This window comes from Sturnus vulgaris, chromosome 4 (assembly GCF_052056855.1).
Source record: "Sturnus vulgaris isolate bStuVul1 chromosome 4, bStuVul1.hap1, whole genome shotgun sequence".
In the NCBI taxonomy this organism is placed as follows: Eukaryota; Metazoa; Chordata; class Aves; order Passeriformes; family Sturnidae; genus Sturnus; species Sturnus vulgaris.
The window spans coordinates 11,858,809-11,879,273 of record NC_142246.1 but is presented as its reverse complement, the minus strand read 5'-3'; the positions used below and the strand labels follow the sequence as shown (position 1 = coordinate 11,879,273).

General features: G+C 36.8%; 1 protein-coding gene across 7 annotated transcripts in view; it reads right to left on the bottom strand.

Moving 5' to 3' along the window:
• The window catches only part of JAKMIP1 (janus kinase and microtubule interacting protein 1), a 144,552-nt gene that overhangs the window by 64,314 nt on the left and 59,773 nt on the right, over positions 1-20,465 (bottom strand). For all 7 annotated transcript variants that reach the window (XM_088163124.1, XM_014895335.2, XM_088163123.1 and 4 more), the window contains 2 exons: positions 13,607-13,881; positions 5,743-6,237 (listed from right to left, as the gene is read on the bottom strand). In XM_088163124.1, the coding sequence (XP_088019250.1) occupies positions 5,743-6,237; positions 13,607-13,735 (624 nt within the window). In that variant the 5' untranslated portion in view covers positions 13,736-13,881. The remainder of the gene's footprint in view (positions 1-5,742; positions 6,238-13,606; positions 13,882-20,465) is intronic.

Below are 20,465 nucleotides of genomic sequence, written 5' to 3'. Positions count from 1 at the left end.
TTCAGTCTCAAAATTTGACACTGGTTAGGAATCAAAGCTCATGCACACGTGCCATTGCACAACTGAAGTGAGAAAAGCCAGGCTCCACCCTTCTCCTCAGGCCAGCAGGGAGTGCCCCTGCCAAGAGCCCACTGTCCCTTTGCTCCAGAATTTTCAGAGACAGATGTCTCTGCATTGCCCCCAGTGATGAAAGTAACATAAAGATACGAACTTCACTTCCTTAAAACGGCAAAATCCTAGTAATGGTAATGCAGGAGAACATGAATGTTATTAGAAAACTGTTCCCATCAGTAGGTAATTTGGGCTTCAGTGGAGCATTAAACTTTTGTTTCTACTATTTTTCATGTGAAGTGCTCATATGAAGAAATCGAATGCACTGTTCCCCAAATTTGTAGATGATACCAAATTTGGGGAAGCTGCTACCACACTGGAGGATAGGAAGGCCATTCACAGGAACTTTTTGACATGTTGGAGAAATGAGCCAAGAAACTCTCATAAAGTTTGTCTAAGAAACATACAATGTCCTGCCCCTGGGAGAGCTCAAGTGCCTGCAACAGTTGGATGCCAATTGAAGTTGGCAGTTCTGCAATGGGAAGAAAGAAAAGAGGAAAAATAGAAAGACAAACGGAAAGATCTTTGAGTCCAGTAGGGCAAGTTGGATATGGGTCAGTGGTGAGAGCTTGCAATGATTGAAGTTAACTTGATACTGGGCCAAACCACGAGGGGTGTACCAAAAGAGATTTAGCCTTTTATTAAGCATATGAGAGCACTACAGCCACTTCTGGGCTCCCCAGCACAAAGAAAGAAGGTATTGACAAACTGTCTTAAGTGCCATATAACTGGAGGAAGGGCAGTATGACCACTATGGGGCTGCAGCACCCAGCACTGAAGGCATGGAGAAGGTGCCAGGCTTGCTCAGCCAGCCAAAGCAAGCAGGGAGAACGCGTTACATAGCAAATATCCATTGAGCCATCCAAAGCAGAATACAGCAACGAACAAAGTACATGTCTCTCCAAGATACACAATAGTGACAATCAAAAGAAGAATAAAGAAAGATATCTCACAGTGACTGGGCTTTAGGGCAGGCTGTCACTGTTGAACTCCATCCTGGGAGGTTTTCAAACTGGACCGGAGGAGGCCCAGGGCAACCTGATCCAACCTTCAAAGCAGCGCTGCTCCAGGCAGGACACTGGACCAGCTGACCTTGGGAGGACCCTCACCATCTAAACTTTTCCATGATTGCATTGTATTCCCAATGCTAAATCATACCAAAGACATAGACACCTCACTGGTATTAATATAATCCACACTAAGGACAGATAGACAGCCAACCATGTTAAGAGCTATGCAAGGTTAGAAAATATGAATTTGTGAAGGACATGAGTGGAAATTTTGGGCTGTCCTAAACTGGAGCAATCTAATTCTGAAAAAAAAATTTCAGAAGCCTTCACTTAAATCATGAGATGCTGTGTTATACACAGACACAAAACTGAAATATTAGTGTTTTAAAAATCAATATAAATGATACAGGAGCTTATTCCATAACAGGGTTTTTCTTTTGAAGAGAAGTTTCAGAGAAACTGCCTAGATTTCTACCTTTAAAAACCTTTAATCTATTAGTTTGAGTTATATTCTTTCATGTCCTGCATTACTTTTTTTTTAGGAAACACCAGACAGAAGAAGCATTCCACACGGGAAGGAGGTTTTATTTATGCAGCAACATAATTTGGACTAAGGAGATTAAGGACAATTAAATAGTGCAGCTGTCTCCATAAATCACTGCTGATCAGGAACTTCTGAAAATCACTCCTTGAAAACAATTTCTTTTACTTTGATGCTCTTAGAAGCAAAAGCATTTTTTGCCTTGCAAGTATGATCTGCAGTACTGTCACATTGCTCTTCAGACAATTTTTATAAGGCTTCTTGAAAATACAATTGAAATATGCAAATTTAATTCATCTAATGCACTGTGTGCCCTCTTAAACAGGTACCTTATTGTGCATCTAATACAATCAGTGGAATCTTAATGATTTTGTCGTTAAGAAAATTTGGTCTATTTTATATTGAAGTCTTTCAGTTAATTTCAATCCAAGTCGTTAAAGAGTATTTAGGAAGACCATATGTGTAAAGATCTCAACAGGGTAGAATGGTATTTAGCTGTAAAATAAGTAAAAGGCTTGGCTGTTAAAGATATTTCCAATAAAAGAAACAGTATTTATAAAACATGCACCACAAAATGCAGGGTGCAAGTGTCATTCATTCATTCCAAAGTTTAAATATTATATTAAGTGTTCACAAAATAAACATTCAGATTATTTCTTATTCAACCAATACCAAAAATTAGTAGATCAGTGATGTCATAATTCAATATCCTTTTAATGAATGGGCTTTTGCATATATTTTCCAAGGCAAGCACTGCAAATCCTGCCACTGCAACAATAGTACCTAGAGAAATGTGCCTTGCAATGAAAGGCCTTGCTTAAAAAGGGTGTCCAAGTGGTCCCAGAATGAATGTAACCTCTAACTAAAACGCTACAGTCAACAGCCATGGCCTCCTTCTCACCTGTGCTGTCACACAGTAAGGCTGTTCTCTTCCCAAGGATCACCAACAGTGACAGCAGCCTATTTCAGAATTGTCAGGCAAAAGAGAGCAACTTTACTTACCTCTGAAAATAAACTTCAAACCTGATTTTCAAACAAAGTGAGTCAGTTAAATGGCAAGCTTAATCAAGGCCTAAAAAAATTGGCTGAAATTTCTATTTTGTGTACTTTTGCACAGTTTTCATTCTGTGAAACAATACAACTGTTCAGACTCAACTACTCAGAAAATATGGGCTGACAAAATAAATAATAGTTGTTCTTGCTTTCTTATCTTATTCTCCAAGGTGCCTCTTTACTTTCAAGACATCTGTTTCATTTGTCCCTCCAGTTTGTTACTAGCTATTGTTATTTCTGGTTTCATAGCTGCCAGCACATTGTGCTGATGCTTATATGCAACAAGGATGTAATTTCTTGGAGGGTGGGGGAATAAAATCCACAGCAATTAGCATTCCTTAAATTAATGAAAACACTTATATCACTGTTACATTTTCAATTACAGGAACTGAAAAATTCCAATAGAATTTCCTACTGCACATAGAAAAATGTGTTATATTTTTTGCCAAATAGATATTTTACTTTCTCTTATTAGAGCATTAGAACCTTAGCCATTCAGTCTTGTTTCTGTTGAGGTTTACTGAGTATTTTTCATGGCTCAATTCAAAACTACGAAAACAATCCCCAAATTGATTAATCATATTTTTTAAAAATATGGTTAATATAATTGTATCTATATACACATCGACAATGGATTTTCCTCATTTTCTTTCTCATAACTTATTTTTTAATAACAGCCAAGAATTGTAAGATTTTAATCAGATTAGTCATGGGTGTTAAAATTATTGGCAAAATACAGATTTTTTTTTCTAGCTGCAGTATCAATAGGAAAAAACATTCACAGAAGTAATCTGTGATCTGAAATGCAAAATAAATCAGCCAAGTCTGACAAGACAATCAGACTGCATCCTGAATTACTCTATCTGAATTTGAATTTCAGTATGGCCAGCCCATTTAGGTCATTAATCTCAAAGATGCTGGTTTCTTAATAGTGCCACAAAACACTGGACACACACAAAAGAGCACATTAATTGAAACTCAGTTACAGAACTGTGCTAATATTAATAACATTACTTTTCACACTCTTATCATTTCATCTCACAGAATGGTAGAAACCAATCAAGAACCCCAAATCCAGAGCTGATAGGGTTAATCTGAAATTGAAGGCAAGCATCCCTTAAACTAATTAAGTGAAGGGGAGGGGAGAGGAGAGGGAAATATCCCAATGATCAGATTCTATAATCCCACGTGCTCTCTCAAAGGAAAAGAGAACCTATCTAGGAACTCTGCAGTATTTTTTTACCTCATCCCAGATTTAAAGACTGCCCTGTGCAATAACTACCTAAGTTCCTAAGAATTCCTAGGAGAAACTCTTCTCTCAAAAAACCCCACAAACTGTTGAATTTAAGGAAAAAATTGAAATTCATTATATGAAAGGAATGGAGGCACTAGAAGGCAGCACCAGACTCTTGGAGGAAGATACAAACATTTCCTGCCAAAGCCCATGAGACCAGCAGCTTCCTCTAGTGCTGGGGAAAAGAAACAAGAGTTACCTACACATTCTCCCAAATATATTCACCTTCTTAGATGTGCCAAGTAACACAAGCCCAGCAAGGCTGCAATTAAAATTTTGAATGACTTCACAGGATTTTTTTTTGTGCCAGATGGAAAACAGAGTGCCCTTCTTCATCACCTCTGCACAACAGCAGGCTGAACACCTTTACTCCTGAATGTGCAGAGTTAAGTGTTTCCTTTGAAACCCTTCTTGGAGGAGGTTAAATTCATTTAGAAAATGTCCTCCAGAAAAACATATGCCAGAATGTACCAACCTTCTCTCTTCTTTAATACTTTTTATAATTGTCTGTACTCCATAGCCATGATTTTAGAATTCTACATTTCTAATACAGAACAAAACATGAAAGAAACTTAATTTGCAGAAACTCCACACTGTCAATCTTTGCAGTGGTCTTAATTAATGAACAAAATTATACCCCTGAGACTCAATCAACATCCAATTAATTCAAAGCATAAATATTTACTGCATTAAAAGCTTTCATTGTCTCAGACAGAAAATCAGCAGCATGAAACAGATATTACAGTTTGTAGCTTGTCCTCATTGTAATTTTTCCTAAGGAACACAAGAAATAAGAGGTCATGTCTGTGCAAATTCAAACTGACAAGGTATTTTCCTAAGGAAATTGATTTTTCATTCTGTTAAAAGTCTGTACTACTTGACATAAAATGAATTTTATGCTTATTGTATTTTTTTTATTTTATTTGCACAGCCATCAAACTGCTAGTTTGTGCAAATAAACAATTAGATACACACATATATATAGAAAATATCATGTTACCAAACAGAAGTGTCACTTGATGAAGACCTCTCTAAATGTATTACTGTGTACAAGCCCATCTTAGATTCTTTACATTTTACAAAGCTGAATAATTTGGGGCACCCACTGTCAGGAAATATCGCCTAGACTTTGATTTTATACAAACAGCATAATCTGCCATCTGTGCTGAAGTCCTAGGGTTTATGAAGCGTGAAAAAAGCCTGCTGTCCTAGGCCCTAACTCTTCTGCTGCTATAGAAAAAACAACGAAATTCTGAAAGGGCAATAATGTTTAAAATTGAATGACCTGGATAAAGATGCAGAAGAAGCAAAGAGACTGTCTTGTTCCTCCAATTTAAATATAAAAACTTTATGTGAATTTAATGTTGCCATCTCACAAGGCATTCTTGCATTGTCCACTGAACAATCCCTGACTTGTTTTGGTCACCAGGAGTATAGTTGTGCAACTAGGAAGGGGAAGGTCTATTTCTTTGATGAGTTGAGAAAATTAATCTTGGTTGACCTGTATTCTATTTGGTAGGACATAAAGCTTTGGACTGTGTTGGACAGGCTATGGAGCCAAGGTTCCCTTTTGCTGTAAGGAGGAGAAGGCAGTGGAAACAGTGGCCCATTGTAGCAATCACAACTGATGAAGATATCACTGTCAAAGGCTGTTTCGATATTTATGGGCACATACAGCAATGTACCACTACCTGCTATAAACTGAAATAAGCAGCATTACTCAACGAACTTACCAGCCTGCGGATCTCCCTCTCACATTCCCGCTTTATTCTGTTGATCTCATCCTGGTGGGACTGGTAAGCCGTGCGCAGGTCCGCAGCCTTCATTTTATCTGCCTGCATAATGTTGTTCAGAGCTTCTTCAAGCTGCTTTTTGCCAGATTTCAGCTCCAAGATCTCTTGTTGCAGCTTCATGCGCTCCCCATCGAACGCCTTGCGAGCCTCCTCCTTCGCCTCGCTCAGCAGCGCCGTCTTCACTTTGTCAGCCGCCCCGTCCCGCAGGACGTTGACTGTTGACTGCAAACGCTGAATTTCACCATCTTTGATTTTCACCATTCTTGCCACCTCCTGCTCATGCTGCCGGATCAGTAGCTCTCTGACACTCTGAAGTTCCTTCATTTTCTCCTCATGGAGCTTGGCTTTCAGTTCAGAAACATAGGCAGTGTGCTTATGCTGCTCCTGCTCCCTTTCTTGCTTAACCTCTTGGATTTTTTCTCTCAGTTTACCCACCTGGAACAAAATATAAAATATTAATTAATAAGCACCACTCCACTTTTTAAAGTCACCAAGAAAGCTGCTTTTAAACTGTTTCTAAAAACCTATCCTGAATATTCAAAAGCAAAGACTTCACACTTCTCTCCAGTAAATAATTAGAGAACCAGGGCTGGAAAAAAGGCCATGTGCATGTGAAGGAATCTGCTACAGGGATGTGCAACTGGCAATGAGTTCTCACAGATTTAGGGAATAAAATAAAACGGAGCAACATACAATCTAGTTATCTCCTTATTTCCTGTACCAACCACACCAGGCTATTCTCACCCATAACCCCTCTACTGAGCTCTACAAGCAGAGGGAAAACTAATCAAACAGGGAAAACACTTTGTGTTTATGCTCAAAATACTTTTATTTTGGATTTCTTAACTTCTTAGCTATTTTAATGGGAAAGTCCTTATTAGATAAGCCAAAAGAATTGGCCTTTTGAAAAATCAAGTCCACTCCACGGACCTCAGATCTCACCCCAAAACTGAGACTATGCATGTCCCCAGACATTTCAGAAAATACAGGCCAGTGAGTCTAAGGGTTGGAGAAGGAGTAGTGGAAAAATGCTATAGACTATTATAGTAATATCCACTGTGATGAAACCTCATTATAAAATGATGCTCAGCAGGCTGCATGGAAAGCAATGCTTTTTCCATGTGGGATTATATTTTAATTTAGAATAAAGGGGGAAAAAAGAGAAAGGCTCACTTGTCTATTGCAGTATACCAGAAAGGCTATAATGTGCTTCATCATTCATAGTTTCAGTAACATCTTTCTACTATTCCCATTACAGAGACTGCCAAAACCTCTATCAGAGGCTGGGGTTTCAAAACTTTTAACTTTGAGTGACAATACAAACATACATAGCAAATAGTGCTTCATGGTAAAAGGAGGCTACCAAGCAGCAAAATATTAGTCACTGCCACATCTGCTTCTATCAATGTTACACAAAGCTGTGATCTGCAGTCATATGATGCATTTAATTTACTTTAAATTAAGACAGAATTGCAACTTGGTCAGATAGGTGTCCAGTCAGGATCAATCCACCAGAACTGACGTCTTCAGACAGCTGGGACAGCAGACTTTTCTTGTGCAGAAGATGTTACAATCCTCTTATTTTGAACAGTAACTTTGAGAATCAAACAACTCAAACTTATCCTTGATTTAAAGAAAGGGAATGGAGGAAAGGTATCTACATTTTTATGAAAGTAACCTAGATGCACTGTTGACTAAACACCACCTGGGCGAACACTATAATTACAGCTCTTAAAAAGGTATTAGCTCTGAATCAAACACTGTCACACGCAGATTTTATAGATACTGTCACTCTGTTCCAGGATGATTCTGAGAACATATCTCTATTAAGAAAGATAGAGGTTGGGTTTTTTTTCTCCAAATGGTAAATCTGTCTACTGGAAATTATCTGCAGAATATAACCATGTGTTATTTTTTTTTTGGTAGGATGACATTTAGTTCCCAGCCAACACTGGATAGCAGTGATTTTCAGTGCTTGCATTAGGGTACCCAATTCCATAGGAGAGTCCAGGGCAGGGAGGTTGGAATAGATGATCTTTAAAGGTCCCTTCCACGCCAAACCATTCCATGATGCTGTAGCAAAGTTAAGTCACTGACTCATCTATCTACTATCAGAAGTAAACAGGCTAGTTTATTGATAAATTTGCAAATGAAATAACACTCTTTATTTACCTGTTGCCTTACTGATGAGACAAGAAAATTGAAAATGAAACTGAGCAACGAAACCTACTAATGACAACACAGAGTAACAAACTGCATAATGGCACATACAAGCACAGATAATATACCTCCAGAAATACAGTAATTTTAAATTAGTCATATTGTACATAAAGCATACAATCGAAAGGCAGTTCTCAATCCAACACATTCATGAGTTTAGCTCCCTAGAAGAATTTTTAATAAATGAGAAATGGATTTTGACATTTTGGAGGAGTGCTGAGTCACATAAATTAGCATACTTGCTCAATTTTTTTCATCTTTCACTGAATTAAGGGAAAGCAAGGCAAAACCCATCTGCATTGTTGCTGTTTGTGAGAACATGTATTAACCACTCAGTAACTGAGTACTATCATATATCACTACTAATTTTACCTAAAAGCTTCAGTAGGAGGAATTTAAACAAGAAGATTTAGAATCCTTCAAAAAACACTGGATTTTTACCCAACATCTAAAATGCTTATTACACCTCATGATCCAGAAAAAAGATGCATCCCAATTCTCAAGGTCTTTAAAAAGTCTTTTCTTATTACTGCTTTTTGTCAGAGAAGATGAAAAGTTAGATCTGTCTGTTAGATCTTCTCTGAAAGCCATCATCTGTCCTTCCTGCACCCCTCAGTCCCTCTCTCCTGCACACTGTGCATTTCTGTACTCATCTGGCTTCCAGAGCAACTGACTGAATGAAAATAGTAGTGTGGCATTTTCCCATATGCCTGAGTCTCACTTTCCAAATGAACCTAAATTTTAAAGCAATTTCGTTTTTTTAATTTCCAGCACTCTTTTTGTATTTTTTTTTTTAATATGAAGAAAGCTATTCTATCTAAGAAATTAAGCCAACAGGGAAACAAAGTCAGGCATGATATCAGGGCACCAATAAACCAGTTATTCTCTACCTTTCCAAATTAAAACTTTAATAATTGGCGCACATTGATACAATGTTGTTGTCATAGCAAAACTTAGCTTCTTCAAAAAATAATGCTAAGCATAATTACTTCTTTGTTATGTCTAAAAGTGCCTGAAAGCAGGATTTTCTTTAAAGCAATATAATTATATTTTCCTTGGATATTTGTATCTGGTGTTGTTTTCTATGTCAAGTTGTTTTGCACACTTGAGACAGAAAAATAATAGCTTGGCTTTATGATCAGAGCCAATGGAATAATTTTTAAACTATGCATTTCTAAAAGGTAATAACCTATTAAATCATGTGTTTCCAAGTGCTACCAAACCACTACCCCAATAAAAACATTATGATATGGACTTACTCACGACTACCTCACTTTTTTTCTTTTAGATTTCACTGCGGGGATTTTTAATTTGTGGCAAAATAGTAAATCACAGGAGGGATACTCTCCACACTGCTTTTTGCCAGGAACTGCAAATTTGAATGCAAAAGAAAACAAGGTAATCAGGAATAGTCAGCATGGAATCACGAAGCAGAAATCATGCTGGACCTATCTAATACAATGGCATGGCTGGATGGGTCAGTGAGGGGGAGCAGTGAACACTGCCTACCTTGACTTCAGCAAGGTCTGTCTTCCATAGCATCCCTGCAGGTAAGTTCTGGAAATGGGGCTTAGAGGAATGGACAGGGTATTAAGGCAGATCAAGAACTGGCTGAATGGCAGAGCTCAGAGCACCACAATCAGCAGAGCAGAATCCAGCTGGAGGCTGGGGAGCACCAGGAACCAATACCAGGTCCAGTCTTATTCATCTTTATTGTCAATGACCTTGGCAGTGGCGAGGTGTGTCTGGAGTATTGTGCTCAGTTCTGGGCTCCAAAGCTCAAGAAAGACAAGGAGCTCTTGGAGGAGGTTCAGTGGAGGACCCAAAGATGAGAAGAGGTCTGGAGCATCTCTCTTATGAGAAGAGACTGCGGGAGCTGGGCCTGCTCAGTCTGGAGAAGAGACGACTGAGATGAGACCTTGCCAACACATATAAATATCTTGAGAAGAGTCAAGAGGACAGTGCCAGGCTCTTTTTGGTGGTGTCCAATGACAGAATAAGGTGCAATGGCCATAAACACACAAAGTATCACCAAGCCATTCTATCACTTCTCTTCCCAGCAGTGAGGTGTGCAGCACCAACTGAGATGGAACACCTCATTTATCTTAACTCCTAGATGTTGTGGTCTCAAGCCTATAAATAAATGTACAGTCACAAGTAGAATATGGATATTTAAAAGCAGTAACTGAACTTGGTGAAGATGGAGTGACAGCCAATATTATAACACTTTGCTATCAAGAACAAAGTATTACTCAAAATACTGAAAGTTGACTACCTTCTAACTTTTCCTATCTCAGTGGGAATAGGTATTTTGGAATACTTGTTCCTAATTATTCATGGATCTCAGCACAAGCATTATAAAACCACTGAGCTGACTGCCAAGACCATGCTCATTCACTGCAGCTCCTTGTGCTCATAGAACTGGACCTTAAGGTTCAGTCAGAGTCCTGTCCCCATTCATGTTAAAATAAGTACAATTTTCGTGCTTTTGGACTCCTTTTCATGACTCATTACCCAATGTTTGGATGTCTTCCAATAAAGCTTTTTCACTTGCAAAGTGAAGGTATGTGAGCTCCTGTTCAGTTCATGCATTTCCTTCTCCAGGGCTCTCCATAGATGGCAGCAAACCTACAATCCAGGAGGATAAGCTACATCCAACAGGGTCCCCAAAGCTATCAAGCAGGTGTTCCCAAAACAAGACACAGTGCAACTTTTGCCTCACCCCTTAGGCAGCATAAATGAACCCAGCTACTCATGTGTCCAATGGCCAAAACACAACCAGCAAGGTCAACAATGATGCACCAACAATGATGCACATCCAAAAACGTGCAAACACATCAATTTTGGATCAGGTATTGCATAAGCATGAAGTAAACAATTTTACAGAAGAAATTTCTTTACATGGATCAACATCAATGAAACAAGAAGTACTAGGAAAATATGTAGAAAGTTCTGAAGGTCTCTTGGGTAAAATTTTATTTCAGAGAAAGCAGTATTTTTCAGGCAAAAGTATGTTAAGGCTAATTTCCATTTGTGATGTCTCTCATCAATTAGAAGGTTCTTTCTCAGATAAATCATTAATATAGGCATATACGTGAGGGAAAAAACAGTTTAGGAAAATTAAATTGAATAAATTGGTCCCACAAGAGTTTTTTACCTTTCCTAATACAGTTTATATCCCACGGGTCACAGACTTGTCTGTTTAGCAGCTTCAATATTTCTCTCTTACATCTATACCAGTAAATATATCTAATTTATGTAGAATTCTCTAGGTACAAAGTTTTTACTTTTCACATACCAAGAAATAATTTCTCTTGGTTTTGTTACTATTTCTGAACTATAGTCTAAACAGGAAAAATCTCTATGGCTTTGATTTACTCATCTTGTCAGTCAGGCATCCTGTAAGTGCTGCACAGACCGAAAGTAGGCTGGGAAATAAACTACACGTTCAATTCCAGTTAAATGATTTAGAGCAAGCACCACAGCAAAGATGAGGGAGAGAGGTTGAGCATCTCTTCCCCTGGCTGCATCCTCCCAGAAATGCACTCCAACACACTGCAGAATTTACTTCAGACTGCAATGTACACTCAGTAGGACTTTAGAGCACTCTGGCTGTAATTTCCTCTTTCCTCTTTCACAGATTTCAGATGCGAGCTCACCCATTTCTCTGCACACATATGTGCACAATACACAGATCTGTCTCCAGTAACAACCTCAATACACTAGAAAATACTAAATTTTTAAGCTGAAGAAAAGTGAAAAAGTAACCAAGCTGAAGCAAATCTTCCAAGACTGAATAGCCTGTAAGAAGACTAGTTATTGAAAATGTTCCTGCACCTGTCATGGTCTTGTACTTACACCTCATTCTTAGGAGAATCAAGAGTTAAACTTGATGCTCTTACAGATAAAGACTGGAAGTGTATCAGGGCTAAACTCTTCCTAGTGTTCATGTAATTTTTTTTTAAAATCAGTTATTCAAGGACTCAAAATTAATTCATTCTTCTGTCCAAGGTGTAAGATAACTTTATAATTATGTGTTCCTTTTAATGCAATTTAAAAAATAATAATAAAATTCACATCCATATTTCTACATATAAAGTTATACAGAATAATATAGGAAATATGATAACTAAAAAGAAAAGTTTACTAATATAAATGTAATCTACCATTAACTCTTAAGTCTCTGAACATAAACATTGAGATACTAAAAATGACAGTGAAATAATGCAACTTACTGATGTGTAAATTATAAAGGGTATTAGCCACTACTTAATTTCATGGTGTGTGGTTTTAAAAAGCTCAAGTGGTTTGCGCCACTTTTTGAAAAATTTGTTGTTATTGTATCAATAAACAGGAAGAGAAGTTGGATGAGGAAGCCAATAGCAAAACCCCTGACCTATCTGTTCATTTATCAATAACCCTGACCTGTAAGAAATTTGACTTTTTGCTTTAGTCCGTGAAGAAGAAAAATTTCCAAGACAACATGAATTTAGTTGGCTGATATTTTCTGAATCTATTGCATCAGTCAAACACAAATTAAGGCTTTACGGTTCCTTTTTCCTCTGTAAGAAAAAAGTTCTAAAGATTACACTTGTGATGGTTTTTGGGTTTACTTCGTAAATTAAAATGTAACAAAAAAAGACCTTGTGAAGTTGAGCATCACACAGAGATGTTAATAAAACTAGAATGTACAGAAATGTTGTTATTCAGGGGTTCCACATTTTACACTGATAAAAAGAAAAAAGGCTAGAACAAAGATGCTTTATATAAAGAGAACACATGTTCAGTGCATACCTTCTCCACTTGATAAGCCTTTGAGACTCTTGCAACTACAGTATACCGTCAAATACAGATAAATCCACCTGCACCTGGATTAATCTTCAGAAATGCCTTGTGCAATGTCAAATACACTAACTGATTTTAATAAATAACAAAATAGAAATAACCTTACTGGTTTGTCCATATTTTAAACAAGCTACAGAAATATATAAAAATAACTGCTAATCTTCATAAATGCAAATGTATTTGATGAATTAATAGTTTCTCCTATGTGTTCTCTTGATTACCCAGATACCTGTTAAACATGTGCTAGATAGACAAATATTGATGGATCTGTTTCATTAGCAATCAGATGCATCACTGAATAGCTCAGAACAATGCCACACATAACCTCAGCAAATCAAATCAGGACTCCTACACAGATAGCTTCCAGTTAACTGATATTCTTCATAGGCATTTGAAATTACACACTTTGAATAAGGTGCTGATGCTTGATTTTGATGATGGCTCATTTTACAACATATAATTTTCAGTAAGATCAAATACAAAACTCCCTTGTCAGTAGGCTAATACCATTTGTATTGCTGTAATTGCAAATTTTAGTGACTGGGTGTTTGGGGATATTTAGTCCCTTTTGCTCACTATTTAAAAGAACTGGAGCCAATTTTTAGTTTATCAATTGTTGTGATTTCACCTCTCCGTCATGTTTTTCTTTTACAACTAAAATATCTTAGTATCAAATTCTGCTGGTATCTAACAATGCAACTGTTAAAAGAATGATCACGAAATAGAGACAGACAAATACCTTGTTTTTTTCTTGCTGAAATTCTATCTGGATGTTGGTTAGTTTAGTTCGCAGCTCCTCATTAGCAGCTTGCAGGGCTTCAGTCTCCATGTCGGACTTCTCTCCCTTGGCACGACTTTTCTTTGACATAATTGTTTTTGAAGTTTAAAATAAAATGTTTGCTCCACACTGAGCTACCAGCTAGTGCCTTCTGCTTTTAACATTTAAGACTCGTGCAGTGGTCAACAAAACCTTCCATACAAATCTCTGCCATCGTGGGAGCAGTCTCTCCTGGCCTGGAAGAAGCAAAGTGGTGGGAACAGAATTAGGCTACAGCATGGAGCAGAATCAAATATCAGACTTAAAGGCCATTTTTAAAGCACACTGAACTTCCCTGAATTATATTATACTGCATAGTGTACCAGAGCTGGAATAAGAAGTTACATAACATTTCACCATCTCTAAACCTTCTCCACTGTGTTCTGATGTTCACAGTAATAAAAGTATTTACAGTTATGATGTATTCATCATATATATCATGGAGCATATAAACAGAAGCTTTATCTTATTCAAGACTTAACTAGAACCATGCTCTGGATTCCCAAGACACAAAGAGAAAACAATAAATGAACTGAGGTAGTGTTTCAGTGGGAGTAGTTAATTTTCTGTAGTAAGAAGAAATAATTTCTCTCCCTAATGTATCAGTTATAATGCATAATCGTATTATTTGTAATTATCATGGAGTTTCATAGCATCAGTATTTATTAAAAAGGTATCACAAAACTGGTAAAACATTTTTAAATTTTTCCTAAAATATGTATATAACCTGCTTATGTTCAGGGCTGATATTTTTGAAAAGCTATAATGGAAACAAGAAGGTATTTAACTTCTTTTTCATTTCCCAGTATGCTCTAAGCTTAAAAAGTTTTCAATTATTTAAATTAGCTTTATGTAATATTCATGGAGAATATCAATAGCAGACAAAGAACCCTAATTCCAATAATTAGGAAATCCCATTATTAGTTGGCTTCATGAGTAGTTAGTATAGAAGTTTAATATGCGATTTTTTTTCTCTCTTCTCTCCTCTAAAATTAACCTGGTGCTCCACAAAACCAAACTGTGGAACAAGTGCTATCAATGCTGAACTAGTTTCCACACCCATGTCCTCTGCATATTTTTAAATAGTCACATAATTTCATCACTAAATTTTTGACAAAGTAGAAAGGTTCCTACTTTAAAACTGAAAGACATTACTGGAGTATTATATTTCCAAGAAAATGTTATCAAATTACTGTCAAATAATAAGCTGCTCTTTCCAATCTACACCAACAGTGAGTTATTCTAGAAATTGTATTAGAATGAAAATGCCATGCATTCCTTAGCACACGCTTTCTAAAGGGTTAGTGACCAATACCTCAGGTGTGTAGAGACAAACTGAACACCTCAGTTTTACACTCCTCTTCAAGCACTGGTAAACAGCAGGTGAGTTAAATGTTTTGCTTAGAATGACAAGTCAATTTAGATGAAAAGTGAACAGAACTCAGGACACCAAGTCTCAGTCTGTTTATTCTGCTATTCCCACTGAGTTCTTTCATTTGTAAAAAGCAATTTTAAAAACAGGAACTTAATCAATTATGTGCTGAAGTAACTTTAGTGAAATAGTTGCTTTGCTGTGTAATATCAAATATTTTTCCATCAAAATATAATAATATATCAAGTTATCCTATTCAATAAAATTTTGTTTGCTCCTTATATTCATTGTATGAAGCATTTCAATATATAATCTGTGAAAAAACTAGGAACTTAAATACATTTTAATTTTATTATGTATCACACCTACCTTAAAAAACAAACACACACTGGTGCTATTGTGATTTTACACATAGTAGTTGATTCAAGAAAAACAAATCAGCAATATTCTTACAGTAAATTAAAAAAAGGAACTCTTTGGTGAGTAGATGAAATGTAAAAAATTGCTGTTCTTAATAAAGGAATTTAATGCTATTAATCTATGGAGTTTCTATATTGCTGAAATTACATTTAATACTCAAATTAGCCTTAAAAAACTAGAGAGTTCAGCATTATTCTTTGATGTACTCTTTAGAATTAAAAAAACTCTCAAGGCATTGCTCTCAACCATTTTCCTGTAACTCTCAACTTTTGAAAATTGTACTTTTCAAGTAAAATACAAGCTTAGACTCAGAACCTGAAGAAAATCACCCTCTTCTCTTATAGGCACTGAGGGAAGGAGAGCGGAGAGGGGAGCAAAAGCACTACCTCCCAACCAAACTAAATATAATAAATTCTCTAAAACCACAAAAGAAAACAAAAGAAAAAGAAATAACCCAAAAAATAAAAACAACAAACCAACAACAAAAAACCAAACAAAACCTAAAGCAAACCAAAAAACCCAAACCAAGAAACAACCACCCATCAAGCTGCATTGGTGGGCATAAAAATAATTTCCATTTTTACTTTTCCCTAGATACATCTTCCAGCCTACCTATTTCAAAAGCAGGAACTATGGCAACACAAAGCCTATGTATATACTCAGAGAGGCACATAGCCCAGACACACAAGGGCTGAAGCAGAGACTGCATCCTGATTCCCAAATAAAAGGCATGGAAACAGTGAGTGCCCAGATTCCCTCCTAGCTGACTACACACATTTAATATTTGGATAAAGGTCAGGAAAAAAAAAACAACAAACCAACAAAAAACACCAAACAACTTGTAGGAGAAAACACTCCACTCTAACAAAATTTTACTGACGCAGATACTTCAACCAACAACCTATTTATTAACTCCCCATATGACTGCTGAGAGGCAAATTCATGATTCAGGATACAGTCCCACAATCACTCCATGAATAAAAATAGTCACTTCCTGCACTCTGAGTTCTACACACTTCTTGCAAACTTTGGAATCATTTCAGTGTATTTAAATGAAAAGGAAAGCAAAAGGATAGGAAAGAGTAATGGATTCTAAATCACAAGTCACGTTTTCAACAGTCTCTGGAACATACCAAGTTTCTCACTTTACTTGATAGGTATAGGGGCAATTGACATTGAAGAAAAATAAGAAAATAAATAAAATTGAATGGATCTGAATCAACTATTCAATGGTTTGGGTGATTGGTATGTAAAAGATCAAAATATTCAACATGATTTCTATTATAGATTTTTTGGGAAATCCATTATATTCTTAACATATTAGAAAACCAATCACCTGAACAATGTCCGAACTTCCAATTTCTCTTGGAAATTGGACTGAGGTCAAACAAGACCTCAAACTACGTAATTAATAGCTATACAATGATTCTAGATGTTTAATATCAATAAAACTTAATAGAAAAAAAAATCAGTTACTGCAGAAACATGAAAGTGTAGCATCAAAGAATTTTCATTACATAAGGGTAAGGAAAAAAGGAACCCAATACTTTCTATTGAAAAGTAAGTCAATTTAAAGAAATGCAAGTCTTTAAACATGATTCTGTATGAAATACACAAAAATATGGGGAGGGTTGTATCTTTAGAGAGTGAGTCTTTCAGTAACAAACAGTAATCAACAGGAAAAGTAAGTAAACACATAAAATCAAGTAATAAATATGGATAACATGATAACACGAAAAATTTACTAAATTATATCAAGCAAAATTCTGCATTCCAGCCTTATTTCAGACTTCAATAACATCATTCAGCTGCAGCACAATTTCTGGAAGGTGAAATTGTCAATGAGTCATCTCAGCTGAAACACCAAGCTGTAACTCAGGTACTGGAGGGAAAAAATAAAGCTTCCTCATCTAGACACTGCACCTCCACATAAACAGTGCACCTCTCTATTTCAATTTTTTTTTTAATTTTAACCTTTCTCTTATAATTCTGCAGAACCTACTGCAGTCTACCCATAACCTTCACTGTGCTTCTGAACATGAGATATAAGTACATTCTCAGCATAGCACAATTCTGTATATTCGGTAAGTTTAAAATAAATTTTATTGCCATAGTATCTAACAGTAGCAAATGCAGTGGACACAGGCACAAGGTTAACTTCAGAATTAACTTGCAGTTCACCTCTGTGATAGTTTCAAAGAACAGTGATAATCAACCAGTGACTGTGTGGGAAAGACAACATTCATTGCTGCCGATGCCCAAGGCACATCTGTCACAAGGTTCAGGTGACCTACATTTACTGCTTCAATTCTCAGTTCTATGTAATAAAACATGACTGAATGGATAAAAGCAGAAGAACCTCTACAGGACTGTAAAATAATACTCTTCCTGCCAATAAATCTAAACAAATTATCAGTATAGTTTTCTAAGTATATTGTAGACTGGTCACCTTTCTGATACCCTTTTGTGAGCTACCTACAAAGATCTATTTCTGTAACAGTAGAACTTTTGAGGGCTGTTTTAAATCATAGCCTGCTTAGGAAATACAGAGTTTCCTTGCAGTGGAACACTTTGTAAATGTCACTTGATTTTTTATTGGATAAAACCAGAAACATCTTTATTGTTAGCTAACAGCCACATAGATTTTTTCAGATTCACAGCCTAAAATCCTGAGCCATTCTTGCTTTAATAAGAATATACCTTATAGGGCCACACTATATAGAAAGCAATCTCCAAGAAACTATAAGCATTTTTTCATTGTTTTTTTGCCAGAAGACCTCAAAGTTACAATCCTGCAGAGCCATGTGGAACAGAGCTTTCCTTGGTAGAGATCACAGTGTAGCATGAGTTAGGCTTTTATGACACCCCTCAGATTTCCACAGCAGGTGACATCCTGTGGATGAGCATGGGATCTGTAAAGCAGCCAGCTCTTCTGTCCACGTCAGTAATTGCTTCCGCATTTTTTTCAATGGTATCTCAGCAAAAGTGTTCTGTGATTCTATCACTCCACAGTCTTCCAGAAAATTCCCAGTGCCCTAAAGAATCAGTACCCATGTTTTAACTTCCCACCATGAATCACTGCCTTCCAGGTCCTTATACAGCAGTTAACAGAAATAATTTGGCAAGTTCCTAAATGAATTTCACCAATGTATTCATCTTCTCTTCAGTGAACTGGTTGCCTGTGATGTGTGTATCTGTTAAAACACATGCAATTAAAATATGTATCCAAGTCACTGCATACAAAAAAAAAAGAAAAAACAAAACAAAACAAAACAAAGAAGAATATCAAATTCATTTAGATCTTATTCACACAAACAAATGTATGTGTACCTGCTAGTGACACTGAATTTTTAATTTTTTGATTGGTACTACTCCATACCACTGGATAGCATCCAGTATATTAATGGTTTCATTCTAGTGAAAGGACAGGAATAGCCCACGAAAAAAAATCCCCCCAAAAAACTAGCTCTTAGTTTAAAAGGAATTATCACAAGCAAAAAGAAATGTCTGAGCCGAAGAGGACATGGCACAAGGAAGGGAAGGGATTCTGTACCTCCCTTCTGCACTGCACAACACTTTTATACACTAGGAGTTACTGAAAACTTAACCTGAATCCCTTCTCAGAAAGCTATGACCTTAATTCCAGGACTTTTTTATTTAAAGTAAATTAAAAATATTCAGTGGCTTCGATGAGTGTACACTATTAATATTTACCCAGATTCACTTGTAGCACTGTTAAAAGGATTTATCAAATCATTAATCATCAAAATCACTCTATTAGCCCCATTAAAAGACAAAATGCTACAAACAGGAGTCCTGTGAGACACATAAAATAAAAGAGACACTAGCACAGAAAGGCAAAGTTCAAATGCAAATAAAAATGTTAAAAAAGAACCCTCCCTCCACAGCTCTGTTACACAGCGATAGGTGCTGGGTTTACTGCAGCTCTGGAGAGGCTGTTCTGGGCAGAGCTGTTCCTCTGATCTGGGGCCAATTCCTTTCTTTCCTGCATGGACAGGAGACCTGACCTGATGCCTGCTGTCTGGCACAGTGCATGAGCCTCTGGAAATTCTCACTGTGCCCTGGGTGTGAGGAGGAAGATCCCTGTGCTCCCACTGAGCAACAGCATTCCCATTAAAGCAGAACATGCAAGAGCAAAAACAGGAGGAAGAAAGGGCAAGTTACAGCATTTTCTTTGTTAGGGCTAGATAAATGGCAAATACAAGGAGAGATTCTAATATCCTTATTGACTATTACTGACACCCCACAAATATTATCAACCTGTCAAATTTAGACTTTTGGATTATACTGGACCAGCTTTATTTATCTACTCACCTGATTTTTGCAGGAAGCTTTCTTCGGGTATTTTTTAAAACCTATTACTACTACTACTCCTACTATTATTATTATTATGATCATGATTATCATTATTATTATTATTTTATTGTAAAGAGATAGAATAACTAAAACCCGAACCTACAAAAATCAAAAATTCAGGGATGACAGCTGTGTACAAGAAAATGTACAAGGCAACTGAAAGGTTTGGTGGAAGAGGTTCAGATTCCCAATTTGATGACTCACGACTTGATGACTCAAGAGGAGGAACCTCAAAGAGAGAAGACCTGGGGTTGTTTAACACTTCATTGCAACTTGAATATTTATTATTTTGAAAATCAGTAGATAGATTTGAGAGGTCAGGCAGGTGTAAAGAGGAGAAAAGATGCTTCTGGATGTCATGTTAGTTACCAGCTGAACAGTGAAGCAAACAGAGGGGACATGAATTCATTCCAGTGTCTCAGATCTCAATCATTATTCTGTGCTGTTGACTGCCTTTACTGAGTCTGTAAGCTACCAGACAGCTCACATCCTCACCTCCCTGCTCTAGCACAGAAGAATCACACAGATCTGTGCAGAGCAGTACAAGCACATCAGTCAGCACAAAAAAAGAATTACAAAACTTCTTCACCTACCAATGGGTGGCTCAGCTTC